Below are 15,653 nucleotides of genomic sequence, written 5' to 3'. Positions count from 1 at the left end.
AATTGAGAAGAAGTTATAAAGCACAGCCGAGTATATAAAAGAAGTAAAGAAAGAAAAAAAAAACAGATAAAAGTAAAGCAAAGGCAAACGGCAAAAGGCAAAAAAAAAAATAATAAAAGTGTGATGTTATAATATACGTATAATAGAATAGGGTACTTATTTGGCTTGAGTCCAGCATCAGGGGCTAGTTCGTCCGCGACAAGAATGCCTATTACTCCATTAGTGGTTATCGTGTTAACTCTTTATTGGCCTCTGAGCTTAAACTCATTGTCCGAGTTGCTTTAATGTCCTAGACTCTATGCTACGTGCAATTGCACCAACCAGAAGCTGTTTGACATTCACGTACATCAGTTAATGGCCTCTCTTTCTACATATATATATACAGTGGACTCTCGATAACTCGAACCTTTTTAAGTCGAAATCCTCAGTAACTCGAAACAAATTTGTATTCCCTTCCGCTGAACTCTTAAATACGCGATATCTCGAATTATTTAGACTCTGTAAGTCGAACTTAGTATCGTTTTCAGTATCTATACTCTATAACTCGAATTTTAAAAGTGAAACTCTATAAGTCGAAGTTAGTAAAATGTAAAGACATAAGTGTATCTGGTCCTGTTTTATGCGAGAAGACTGAGGAATATTCGAAACTGCTTGAACACAATGCTTTTCGTGCTAGTAATGGCTGGTTGGCAAATTTTAAAAAACGTCACAATCTTGTTTTTAAAAAAATTTGCGGTGAAAGTGCAAGTGAGAACAATCAGGTATGCGACAAATGGTTAATCGAATTGAAACGATTATTAAAGGATTACGAGCCAAAAGATATATTTAATGCCTGGATGACATCTGAAATATTCAAGGAATGGCTACTGAAAATTGACAAAAAGATGATTAAGGAGAAACGTAACATATTGCTTTTTATTGATAACTGTACAGCTCACAACATAATTCCACCATTAAAAGTCATAAAAGTTAAATTTCTGCCACCGAATACGACATCTAAACTACAACCCCTAGATCAAGGAATAATTAAAAATTTCAAATCCTATTATAGAAAGGAAGTTGTCAGAAAACTTATAGGTGACTCGGAACAACAGTCAGCTTCACCTATTACTGTACTGCAGGCAATGAGAATGGCAGATAAAGTGTGAAGGAGTGTATCTGCAAGAACAATATCGAATCGCTTTAACAGTTGCGGATTTTCGATGCCACTTAATTCGTCTACTCCTGAAGTTCTTGAAGATGCTAATTTAGATGAATTACAAGCAGATTGGAATCAACTTCAAAACATAGTTCAGTTCGAAGATTACGTGACTTGTGATGATGATCTAGCGACCACTGAAACGCTGACTGATGCTGAAATAATTGATATTGTAAATCAGAATGATACTGTTAATCCAGATGACCTCGATGACGCTGATTTATCTAATTCTGAACCAGCAATCACAACTAAACAAGCTAGAGAAGCAGTTGACACACTACGATCCTATGTTGAAAGATGTGTGGACATTGAGGATCATATATTCGATTCACTATTTAAGCTCGAGAAATTAATTGATAAAAAATCTGAGAACTCTTTACTTCAGAAGAAAATAACAGACTTTATGTAATATTTTTTACCTTATTAATTGATAATTTTTTAAAATAAATATGCTTTATGTTATATAAATTTCTGTTATAGAAATCAATTGTTTTCTTAATTTTTGGTCTAATCTACTTGCAAATTTCGAACATCTTGTTAAGTCGAAAACTCGTTAACTCGAAGTTTTATCACTTCCCTTGAAGTCCGAGTTATCGAGAGTCCACTGTATATACATATTAAAGTGGTCCAAAAAAAGAAAACAAATTTTTTTTTTTTTTTTTTTCAAGTCCTATTATCTCAAAAGTTTCTCTATGGTATAAAAAAAATTCTCGCCAAAGGACAGCTTGATATTTCAATTCTATTAGGCACTCAATCATTTTTTGTATTTCCATATAAATAGCATGTGAAAAAATTTTTTTTTCGTTTTCTTCAGTTAAAACTACGAAAATAATTTTTTTCCTATTTCGATGCACATATCCTCATAAAAAATGTAGTTCCTCACAAAAAAGCTCTAGGAATTGTTTTGTCGTAATTCTAACGGGAAAAAAGTTATCGGGCTTTGAATACCCGCAACGAAAAAAAAAATTTGATCAGATATGACTTCAGAATTTATTTAGTATTACGATAGATTTGATTATATAATTTATATTTTTTCTATGTGCAAAAAATGAAATTTGATTAACATACGTAATACAAGATTGCTTTTAAAAATGATTCATAATTCATCGTTAATAATAAAAAAAAAATCAATCTATCGGTTGACCCTGCGGGCCAGCCCCAAAACTTCCCGCAGTTTTTGAGCTCCTTGAACTCGAAAAAATTGTTGTGAATGCATTTTCGAGCTCGAAAATACTTTTGTATGCCGTTTTTTTCGAAAAAAAAACGTTTCTTACCATTTGTTCTCCAACGATATCTCTCAAACGAATTGACCGATTGAGACGGCTAAGGTGGCAATCGACGTGTTTTATTGAGTTCTAAAGCTGATCAGATTTTAGAATTGATTTATGAAGTCGTTTTTGAGAAATTTCAAAAATACTAAAAAAAAATTTTTTTTTAATTCTTTCGACAAAGGTTTCTTTTGAACGATGTTTTCATCAATTATTTCGTCAAACAGTACTAAAATCTTGGATAAAACAGCGATTTTTCAAATTTTGAGATGTTTAATTGGATTTATCTCGAAAACTACTAGTTTTACGGTAATGGCTTACATAACTTTTTTTTGTAGGAAATCAAATTCCCTACAAAAAAAGTCTCGTACAATTTTGTTGTAAAGTTAGTGGTTTGCGAGTAAAATAAAATAAACCATGTAATTTGAGAAAAAATTGGCTTTAAGATTTTTTACCGGTGAGGCCGGTTACAAAACATAAATCAGCTACAAGCGCTTTTAAAGAGGAAAGATTCCTCTGTGATTTCCACCTATGGCCGATTAAATATCTTGAAATGCCGCGAAGCTATAGATAATTGGAAAAAAAAAAAAATTAAAATTTACGTGTTAATTAAATGAGAAAATTTTGAATTCATTTAGCGAGTACTTAAAATTAAAATTAAGAGCTCATCTTTGGTGAGAATATTTTTTTCAATGTGTACAAAGATATTTTGACACGGGACTTGGAAAAAAAAATAGTCATCTCTAACGAAGTACCCTAATGTATATATACTGAATAAATGATAGACTTTGACGATTAGATTTTAGTATTGAATTTAAAACTGAATAGGATCACGTGTATCAATCGTTCTCGTCTCTTTGTGTATGTATCTATGCGGATGGGTGTAAAAATATATCTATGATATTATCGATAGTATCGTGGGCAATATCAAAACCATCCTTTTCATGAAACCCGAACACGTATCCCTTCATCGAGGAGTATATCGGATAGCCTCATCTTTTGCGTTCGTTCATTCATTCATTCGTGACTACTCAATTTCCCGGGTGAGAAATGAAACTGGCGCCAGAAAAAACGTATATTTTTTTTTTTTTTTTTATGTATACGGAAATATAATTTAAATGATATATTTTTATTTGTTGAAACACGAAAAAAAGAAAACTGGAATAGTTACAGAATAAAATGTAACAACAAGCCCATCATATTAAAAATTAAGCGCTGCGTTACTATTTGAAAATGTAATAAATGCTCGTTCGAACAGTAATTATTCCTGTTTTCTTTTTTCCGTGAATTAAACTAATTTTTTGTTTCTAATATCAGACATTTTCATTTGGATATGTGACACTACACCGATTAGGCTTTGTAACAGATTTTTTTTTTCAATAAACTCTCTGGCGATTTGTTATTATTAAACTTTTACATTGGCACTTTTTTATAGGCCTTTTGATTTATTTGTTTATGAGATGATGCATCATGTAAATTAAGAGCTGTTAGTTAGAAACAAAAAACCCGGAAAAATAAACTGAGAAAAAAGGGAGGTAATACCTACTTGTTTATAGGTAAAAAAAGGTTTTGTAAGAGAAAGAGTGTTAAACGAAATAATAAATAAAAAATATTATATTAAATACTTAGAGAGAAAAAAAGGTCATTTCAACCTCTATGTGTGTAATGAATAAACACGTGGGTTAAGATATTTCAACTCCCTCTGTGGTGTGCATATTATTTTTCGCTACCCGGGTCAAAAATAAAACTTGATTTAGACTTGGTTTACCGAGTCGAAATTTGGAGCCGTTTTTCACAAGACAAACTCGACTTTCTTTACGGAGATATGAAATACATTGAGTTTTCGCCTTGGTTTAGACTTAACTGGGTTACTTAGTCACGACTTGAGTCGAAAAAGTCAAAGTCAAAGTTGACAAAAATTTATTTTACGTCGAAAAAGTTGAAATCTTATCGGAAATTCGTCGACAAATCGATAATTTCAAAAGAAAATAAGGTGAAGTGGGTAATGATTGGAATGGCCAGGATTGAGTAACCATTCTTGACCCAAGCATGGGCCAATATAGACGTGCCAAAGCTAGGTTTCCCATTGCTGAGCTAAGGAGGGCCCCTCCGTTTAACTCTGGCAGCTCTTGCATGGGAGTCATTTTTGTAAAAATACCTTTTAACTATATTTACATCTTTTTCGGGTCTATATTTTCCAGAGCTATTTTTTCAATTATTTTTGAAAGGTATCGCTGTGAATATTTTTTGTTTTCGTGGACATGAGTGGATGAAAAAAATTGATCGATTCAATAAATAAAAATAAATATTTTTTAACCTCTGCCTCATCGTTGTATAAATCAGAAATCTATCAATATTATTTTTTTCATTATTATACGTTTAAATTCTATATGATATTTTTCGGAAAACGATAATTAACGTTACTTTACGTCACAGTAAATAAAGTTAAAAAAAAATTAAGCTTTCAGAAAGTTTTCCATCTGTTTTGTACCTTCCACGTATGCGTTTTTTCACTCTAAGACTAAGCATGTAGTCGAAATTAACACACTTGCCAAATAACGAAGAAACATCATCAGCAAGCCATAGATATTTAACACCATTACCAGTATGTTATGAATTTTTCTTAAGGATATTTTGTGCGTGGATATTTTGTCCTCGGATATTTTGTCGCGGTTATTTTATCTGCGAATATGTAGTCGTGGCACCATTTAACACACCTCGAAATGTGTTCAATGTGACTACGAAACATGACTACCACAGTTTGCTCATGGCCTTAAATAGCACACATTTAATGTGTCTAGTTTTTAGATTAAATTCGACAAATTATAACATACTCTGTCGAATGATATTTTATTTAATAATTTCACTTTTTATTTGTGAAAACTGTTCATTCAAAAAATACCTATTTCATAGAACAGATAATTGATGCATTAATAGTTCAACTAAAAATTTTATTGCCCTGTAAATGATATGAACCGATGTGTAAGTTTTCTAATCGATAGTTCCTCTCAACAGTTCTTACAGTTATGTATTACATGTGCCCCACATTTTTCGTTTGAAATCTTACAAGTATTTTCATAGCTTTTGAAAACTCACCAATACAAATTTTCAGGGCTATCTGTAAGAAGTTCGTGGTTTTAAATCTTCATGAGGCATGAAGAAATTATTTTCTACTTTTTAGTCCGTTTTAAAAACGTGGTACATTAAAAATTTTTTTTTATTTTGATAATTATTTTCTGCTTTCAGTATTAAGTGTGAAATTTCAAAATCGATTTTAAACATCTTGATAAGATCATGGCAGAGACATGTGACAAATTATAAGTTTATTTCAGTTTTTTTTCACCTGATCATATCTGAAATGGAAAATCGTCATATCTACCTACCAATAATACATCAAACTATTTAATTGTTTTTTTTTCTAAAAAATAAAATTAAGAAGCAAACAAAAGTCATTTTTTATAAGATTTATACTTAAAAATATTAAAGCAAATTAAAGCCAGATCCTTTTTAATTACAAATTTTGTAATCAAACATGACTCTATTCATGGTGTGGAAGTCCTAGTCGTCGCATTCTTTCCATCTCCTTCATTGTATCTTCACTACACGGTGTTTGTTTATCTGTCATCCAGTTGTGAGCTATATTCAAGAATATAACTCATCCAGTTTCAAATTGATTATCAAAATTTGTACTGAACAGAGAAAGAAACGAGTACAAATTCTGTTCTTCTTCCCTTTGTTTTTTCTTCGATTTTAAAAAATCGAAATTTCATCAGATGTCGTCGTTTTGAAGTCCTAGGAAGCTATTCTGACTATTTTCAGAATGATGTTCGAGTTTCTGTTCGTATGTGTGTCCGGGTGTAAACGCTTTATAACTTTTTATCTAATGAACAGATTTGGATGATTATTGCGGCAATCGAAAGAGCTTATTGGCCATCAACTTTCCTGAAAATTTCAGATTATTTGATGCAGTAGATTCGAAAATATTTGCGAATTACAAAAAAAAAATTTTTTTTTTAGTTTTTTTCAATTTCTCAGAAACGACTGAACCGATCAATTTAAAATTTTAATTAGCTCTATGGAGTTCAATAAAACACGTCGATTGTGACATTAAACGTCGAAATCGGTTGATTAGTTCAAAAGATACCGGCGTTAAAAAGTTAAAAAAACATTTTATGTTATTTTTTCCGGATAAATCATAAGTACTAAAATGTGTCCGAAATTATACCAACTCTTCCACTTTATGGTTTCCTTCAATCGTTTCATAATGTCATCTAACTATAAAACGTAACTTCTTACAGCTCGAAAAGCTCATAAAAAAACAATTGTGTGTTAAAGCATTTTCGAGTTCTTCGACACTAGTGTTTTCGACCTCCTTGAACTCAAAAACAGTGGGAAGTTTTGGGGCTGACCCACAGGGCCAACCGACTCCCAGGTATTTTCCTCTTCTACTCCTTTTTTTTTTTTTTTTTTCATTTTCTTACATTGTCATCTAATTCTGAGCCATGTTCCAAATTTAAAGTCTCTAGCTTATCGGTAAGATAGTTTAAAAGAATTTATAAAATTCCACCTAAACAGACACACATAGAAGTGAGTTAATGAAAACGTGGTAAAAAAGAAGTAAACTAGTAGTTATAATCTGTTTTATAGCTGTTTACTATGTAAAAAAAATATATATATATAAAAGAAACTTATCAATATAAAAGAAAACAATCAACTATAAAATGATAAAAAAAAAGTTTAACCGGTATGTCGCCAAGACAGATCTGTATTTATTTTTTTTAAAACTTTATTTTATTTCATCCTTTTGGCGATCGAGTAGAACACACACATATACATATATATATATATATATCGCAAAATGGAGGTAGTGAGGCTGTTGCTGCAGGCGTTAGCGTGGAAATAGTAGAAGCAGTGGATGCTGAAATAAAAAGATGTCGCGTCTACGAAAGTCGAGTCGAGCAATAATATTCTCTTTTATTTTATCAAGACTTGTTTTTCATTTAAATTAAGCAAAAACGTGAAAAAAAAAAAATAATAATAATAATAAGAATTTTTTTTCCCAGAGATGAGAAGCGGACAAATGCTTCTGTTGACAGCTATAAAAATTATTCCACTTACAAAGCTAGATAAAAATAATAAAAAAAACGGATGGAAATGTAAAAAAGAATAAAAGTAAAAAATTCAAAAGTCGAGATATGAAACGAGAAAATTAATCAAATATATAGATTTACATATACATATATATACATATATACATATATATACATATATACATATATATATATATATATATATATATATATATATATATATATATATATATATATATATATAAGTTGTTTTTGCAACATATGCCACTTCCAATTATCTTTCCAATCTTTCTGGCGAACCGCCACATTCAGTGGATCATGCAGATTTCAAATCCTCTATCCTGCTATACAACTACGTACGTTTATCCGCCTCCTGGGGCTCGTTCGAACCACTCTCGCTCTTCCACTGACTATATTCTCACTCTGCAATCCCTTTACTTCAGATTTACCTGGATCCACGAATTTCATTCACTCACTCAACGTATTAAAACAATAACACCAAAGTATCCTTGGTGTATACTTGAATATTTATTAAATTTCTCTCTTAAAACTTTTAAAAACGCTAACAGAAAAAAAAAAAAATTAAGCCCCAAATAATTAACAGAAAAATTTATATCTGAAGAAAAAAGAGCCATTTGCTTTTCGTTAAAACTAGAAGTCAAATAAACTTTGATAAAGTATCCAGAGAAAAATACAACAATTTTTTTTTTTATTTAATTAAATTAATTTTGTTAAGTTTCTTAAGTTTCAGTAAGACCTTTTATTATTTTATTTTTCCGACAGATCGGGAGTAAATAGGCATTTATAGACATTCTTATTCACAAAATGAACAAATATAAAAAAAAAAAAATCGCTAGTTACTCTCTAAATATGAATTAGTGATTTTTCACTAATTTCAAGTGAATATGGGAATCCACTGATTTCATCGGTGAAAAAATATATCATATTGCGAAAAAAAATATGACACTTGTAATTAGATCCAAAATGTGATTAATGTATTAGAATCATTACTCAGAGGAAGTATACATGATTTTGATTGATGGAAAAATCCCGGTGACTGCTGGGCTCGAACCTGCATCCTTCCGATTCAAAGTCTTTGATGCTATCCACTGCGCTGACCTACGCATGTGATCGCGTGAGTGTAAATAGTATATTCGTTTTGATACCAAACAATAACTGATGAAGAAATAAAGAATCCGTGATGTTATGATTGACGTACTCTTCATATAAATATATTATTGTTCTGTACTTCTATTTTTTTTTTTTTTTGAAAGTTTTTCATTAAAATTTTTAAAAATAGTACCATAATTATTAATTCTATTTATATCTAGTAAAATATTTAATTATTTGCTAGTTAAAGTTACTAGTGAAATTGTGAAACTCATAAATTAAGAAATGAATAACAGTTTCACTTGTAGAAATTATGAAAATATCGCTAGTTCAGTAGTGAAAATCACTAATTCGATAGTGAAAATTATAGTACCAAATTTATTAGTGAAAATTCACTAATTTGTTATTTAAATACACTGATTATGAAGTGAATACTGCTTCACTAACGTAATTAATGAAATATCCACTAATTCAGGTTTAGAGAGTATTAAAAGAAATACTCGAATAAATATAATATTATCGAAAATGCAATAAAAAAAAATGTCGAGTATTTAGTTTAAGCTGAATATGCATATAAATGTCTACTAACTCACGCATTATTCGCATTACACATTAAACATTAGTATTGCATTTATAATTAAAGGTGAGTGTTGTATTTTAAACAAAACTAGACGGAAAAGCGTAAAGTAGCTTGGTGGCAAAGGGAAATGGTGGGGAAAACAACGAGGTGAGGTAAAACTTACACATAGTTATAATCATTTCATACTAACCACATTCATACATATGCATATTTTCATATATATATCCATATTTTCTAACTTGCTGTTATTCTGCATAAAACAACTATGATATTTTCAAGTACACGCTGTACTGGGTATATATTATATACATGTATATGTGTTCATGCGATATATATATATATATATATATATATATATATATATATATATATATATATCGCATGAACACTGAACACTGTAACCATACGCGAAAACCTTAATGAGAGTTAAGTTTATTCGCATTCTTGCAAGCACGTGGTTGTTAAATTAGAATTCGTGACCTGATAAAACTTATATAAGCTTCCATTACTTCAGAATCATAAATAAAAACAAGAGAAAAAAAATTAATCGGACTTTTTTTCTCTTACTATTACGTTAAAGAATGGATATCATTTGTGTAAAACCTATGAAAAAGTTTTTTGTATAAATACTACACATGAGAAGTATAATTATTTTGATTTAGTTTTTATAAAAGAGAGTGTTTTAATATACTGTTCTGCGAGTTTCATTTTTGTTTTTTTTTCAACCAATTTTTCACGCGGTTTCTAGATTTTTTTTATTAATTTTCAGACAATTACAAAATTTTCAGAAATGGTATCGACGATTTAAAAATTTTCAATAGTTTTGAAATTTCCGAACTATTTATATATACTTTTTTTTAGATGGGTTTTTTCCGAACTCTCTAGTGACAATAATTTCTAAACTAAATTCACATTACATGTATATTATAAATTTTTTTTTTTTTAACATTTTTATATATTATATTTTACTCGAATCGAAAAAATCTCTATATTATGTTCGAAGATGCGACTTTGTATTAATTGATTTATTAACATATAAATATACATCATTTGTAAGTATAAGATATTGATAGTTTTGATTTTTGTGGTGGCTTTTGAGGTTATTTATGTGATTGAATCTATGTCTTCGTTTATAAAACTGTTAACCAATCTAATTTTCATATTACACTGTGAAAAATCGGAAGTGTATTCTAAGCGAAAAATTACTCCGCATGCGTAGTAAATAGGAAGTTTTTTTTTCGTTGCATTTCATTGCGTTCTCCGCAAATTTTTTGCAGTGCGTGTATAGAGTGTGATGAAGTGAGAATATGTCACGAAACGTGTTATTTAACGAAAATATGTCGCTAATATACAGAAGCTTATTTGATCTTTTTACCTCTGGTAACTATAGTAGTCATAAACTATCTATTATATTTTTATGTGTTATAATATTTCTAAATATTCCTTTTATGACCCATTGATTCAAATTATACAATTTTTACAACTTCTGTCTGTCTGTGTGTATGTATGTCCCCTTATCATTTAAGAACGGCTTGACCGATTATGATGAAACGAGGTAGAGTGAGAACTTACGCGATCTTGCAAATCGTAGACTATATATTAAGTCGATAAATAGTATGCTGATCATAAATACATTTAAGTTTTAACAGTCGCTGTTTTTATTTGTTTTTTACCGGCATTTTGAATAAGCATTTGATTGCCATTTGATTTTATATTAACAGATGACATCTCAAATATTGAACAAATATTCCTTACATTTATAAGATTGCACTATTATGGATATTATTATCGAAATCCTACTCCGAGGGGGGTCGCGGCAGCATCAAAGTTAACAATAATCCCAATTTAGAGAGGTTGTGGTGAGATCGAAGATAAAAAAGTTCAGTTTTAGAACTATAAGACTTACAGGCTTGGACCCTGGTACAAATGTCTTTTACAATTACAATCATCTACCATTACTGATATTGTTCAGAAAATTAACTCTAAGGGGGTTCGCGGTGGCATGAAAGATGAAAATACTCCTGTTATTTTATAAGAATACCTACAGAATTGAACTTTAGCACACATATTCTTTACATTTATAAGAATTCGCTATTACTGGTTTTCTTTTCCGAAATCCAACTTCGAAAGGGTTAGCGGTTGTATCGAAGATAAAAATATTTCCATTTTACAACTATAAGACCTAGAGGCTTGAAATTTGGTACATAAGTTCCTTACACTCATGAGAATTCACCATTACTAGTATTTTGCCGAAAATTAACTCCGAGAAATGTCGCGGGTGGGTCAGAAATGTCAAAATTCCTATTACTTAACTTTAATATCTACAGACTTATACTTAGGTACAAATTTTCCTCCACTTACAAGAACCCACCATCACTGGCATTTTTCTGAAAATTAACCCCGAAGTTGGTGCAGCAGGGCCAAAAATGAAAACAGTCCCGTTTTTAACTTTAAGACGTATAAACTTGAACCTTGTAAAAAAGGTTATTTACACTTATAAACATATTTACCATTAATTTTTCGACAGCCAACTAAGAGGTGGTTTTTGTCCAAACAACAATATAAATGTCTCATAATCTACGTAAGCAAAGCAGCGGGTGATTACTTGTATATATATTCATATTTAAATTAAATAAAAATGTCAAAAATACGGTTTAGCTGATATTAACTCGAAATTATTGTCCATATGAAAATGCTGGATAAAAATAACACATTATATTTTAGTCACTGTTGTCAAAAAATGTCCTTAGCTCATAAAAAATACTTACAATTAAAATGTCTTATACTTGCCAAAAACAGAAAAAAAAATCTGGGCGTCGGTTGGCCCTGCGGGCCAGCCCCAAAACTTCCCGCTGTTCTCGAGCTCAAAGAGCTTGAAAACATCACTGTGAATATATTTTCGAGCTCTTCGAGCTTGAAAATGCTGTTACATGCAATCATTTTATTATGAGCCTTTTAAGCTCTAACAAGTTACGTTTTATGCTAGAGTTTGAAATGTTAAGAATCGAAAATCATTAATGAAGAAGCGGCTTTTAAATTTTTATTATCGATTATGTTCTCTGAAATAAATGTATTGAGGCAGAAATCAATGTCAGTGATCAAAATCGTGATTTGAATAAGTTTTGACTTAGGTCAGAGCAATAATAGATAGAATATCCGAGAAAAACAGTAACGACTGGGTTTTTTCAATTTTTTGCTGAAGATATCTTTAAAACTAAGGAACAAGTTATATGACATTATCTGATAATCGAAAGAGACTATAAAGAGAAAAAGTTGGTATGATTTCAGACACATTTTAGCACATTATATTTTGATTTATCCGGAAAAAATAACATTTCATGTTATTTTTTTAACTTTTCAGCGCCGATATCTTTTGAACTAATCAACCGATTTTGACGTTTGAGGTGGCAATCGGCGCGTTTTCTTGAACTCTACAGCCGATTAAATTTTGAAATTGATCGGATGAGTCACTTCAAAGATAATCGAAAAAGAACGTTTTTTACCATTTCTTTCGCCATCGATATCTCTCGAACAAATTAACCGATTGAGATGGTTAAAACGGCATTCGACGCGGCTTATAAAGTTCTAGAGCTGATTAGATTTTGAAATCAATCGTTAAAGTCGTTTCTTAGAAATCACTAAAAAACTAAAAAAAAAATTTTTTTTTTTTCATTAATTCGTCAATATCTTCGAGTCTACTTAATCAAATGATCTGAAATTTTCAGGAAAGTTTAGGGCCAACAAGCTCTTTCGATTGCCACCTCAACGATCCAAATCGATTCATTAGTTAAAAAGTTACAAAGAGTTTACACACACACACACACACATACATACATACACTCGGACATTATTCTGAAAATAGTCAGAATAGCTTCCTAGGACCTCAAAACGTGGACATCTGATGAAAACTCGACTTTCGAAAATCGGAGTGAAAACAATAACTTCCCAATTTTTCGAAAATCGTCGATTTTCTTGACGGGAAGCTAAAAATTTTTCTTGGATGTAACAGAAGCGCAATCAATTTTCCAAATTTATAATTTAAAAATCTTCATTAAATTTTGAATAATCGGACAGTAATTCCCGATGAAAAAAGATTTTATACAATTGTATAAAATTATATAAAAAAATGGCCCGATCCGATTGTATACAAGTCTATATAATTATATACAATTTTATACAAATTATATACAATTCTATATAATTATATACAATTCTATATAATTGTAATATATAGAATTGTATACAATTTGTATAGAATTCTATACAATTTCTATACAAATTGTATACAATTGGATCGGGCCATTTTTTCTATCCAATTATATATAGTCTATATATAATTGTATAAAATCTTTTTTCATCGGGTTGCTTGACTTGATCAGCGTATAAAAGGTACGGACATTAATAATCTCAGATCAACATTTTTTTAATAATTATTCAATCAACCCAATAAAAAAACGAGTACTCTACACTTAATCTATGACCAGTTGATTCCCATTCATTCAATAGCTATTAGTGAGCTTCTTATCTTTGCAATTAATTAAATTTATACAATAAATTTTTTTTTGTAATTCACTAATTAGTTAATTTATTTTTTTTTTTTTTGTTACAGATTCTAAGACATCAGCTTGAAAATAAAGTAACAAAATAATTTTTGCCTATAAAAAGAAATAATAAGTGAGAAAAAAAAGAGATTATCTTTATATACTCGATAAATTTGAATAAAAAACTTTTTCATATCAATATCGACACATCGCATTAAACAGCACTTCTCTAGAAAGAAATTTTTTTTCGGATTTTTTTTTATTACCGTCGAAGACATAAATCTTCAAAAGCTATATAATAAGGTGCCATAAAGTTTTTTCGAATTGAAAAGTTGATAAAAAAAGAAAGAGAGATTCTGAAATAGAATCAATTACATTTGTGATATTTTGACATATCCTGCTGAAGAAGAGAAAATGTATAAATTAAATTTATTTATAGACATTAAATTATAAATTTAAAACGGTTTGAAAAAATTTTAATAAATTGAAGGTATAAATTTAAATATATATATAAAAATTATCGAAAGAGTTTTTTTTATTGAATTGTAAGACGTTTTGAGTGACGAATAAGAATACATATAACTGGGACAAAATGTTGCTGAGATAACGCCGAGCGTCCGGCTTTGGAATTAGTACAAAAGTGCCGACGCCGGCGAATTCACGAGTAAAAAATATATAGGTATATCTATATATATTTGTAGAATGTAAACTAAATAAATACAAAAAGTAGAGTACTGAAAAAAATAATATTAATAAAATTAAATTAAAAAAAAACAAAAACAATAGTAATAATAATGGCGGCTTTTCCACGTCGACGATCATTATGGCTAAAAGCAGCTGTACTGGTGACAACTGTTTGGCTGACAATTTGTTTTCTACTTTACACTGAAGACAGAACTGCGCCGGATGTCCAGGTTTTAGCGCCATCGGGAGTTGCCGCACCGCAAATCGCTAATGATTTAGTTCCAGTTGTTAAACAAGAGACTGTTGCACCACTTAATAAACTCGAAATAAATCAAGCATCTGGTCCTGAACAAGGTAATTTATTTTTAAATATTTTTTTATTCATTGTTTAAATAACTAGCTGAATAAATCTTCAAACAAATGAAATATTTCATTGAAAGTATTTTCATAAACCCATTATGAAAAGTTATTTCTATCTAAAAGTTTATGTGATATTCTTAAATAGTAGTAGCCGAAGGCGAGGGTACCAACACACGAGCGTCTTAGACTCGATTTTACTAGATAAATACATTAGTTTTTGTAACAGATATTTGAAATTTACTACATTTAGTGCCTATAAATGGCAGGTTATAAATCCGCGTTTATTTATTTGGTAAGATTGTTTTGAGAATTTGTTGAAAATTAGAGAGAAGTCGGTAAGTGGACGAATTAAAATGATGTTAAATTTTGTCACAAGATGGCTCGTTAAGTTACTTTGATATTTTTTGGTCGTTTGCTATCGCACATGTAACCAAAAAATATTTTTTGCTTCGATGATGACGTCACTATTAGAACAATTAGGTATCTTTTTTTACCAGCTGTATCTTATCTAATATTTTTAGCTGCCGGCTAAAGGCGCTAAATGTCGTAGATTTCAAGTGTTTGTCACAAAAACTAAATTCTCTGATTTGGCAAATATTTTTCTTTCTTTCGTTTATTTATTTATGTACAAAAATCAAAATTGTTTATAATACAGCAGAGTCGCGTTATAACTAATGCTGTTATAAGATTTTCTCGCATTCATGTCGATTCAGATTGCAAATTCTCCCACTTCCATGCATTTAGTTTTGTATCTAGTTGTCTCGTTATAAGTTCTAACTGCACTTCAATAAAGAAATGGTATTTCTTTAAAATTTATAACGA

At 30.0% G+C, this 15,653-nt stretch overlaps 1 protein-coding gene across 5 annotated transcripts in view; it reads left to right on the top strand.

Moving 5' to 3' along the window:
* LOC130675058 (putative polypeptide N-acetylgalactosaminyltransferase 9) overlaps nt 1–15,653 on the top strand; it is a 207,098-nt gene that overhangs the window by 133,532 nt on the left and 57,913 nt on the right. For all 5 annotated transcript variants that reach the window (XM_057480520.1, XM_057480516.1, XM_057480518.1 and 2 more), the window contains one exon: nt 13,856–14,825. In XM_057480520.1, the coding sequence (XP_057336503.1) occupies nt 14,582–14,825 (244 nt within the window). In that variant the 5' untranslated portion in view covers nt 13,856–14,581. The remainder of the gene's footprint in view (nt 1–13,855; nt 14,826–15,653) is intronic.

This window comes from Microplitis mediator, chromosome 9, assembly GCF_029852145.1.
Source record: "Microplitis mediator isolate UGA2020A chromosome 9, iyMicMedi2.1, whole genome shotgun sequence".
NCBI classification, from domain to species: domain Eukaryota; kingdom Metazoa; phylum Arthropoda; class Insecta; order Hymenoptera; family Braconidae; genus Microplitis; species Microplitis mediator.
The sequence above is the reverse complement of the archived record's forward strand: the minus strand, read 5'-3'. Positions and strand labels throughout refer to the sequence as shown.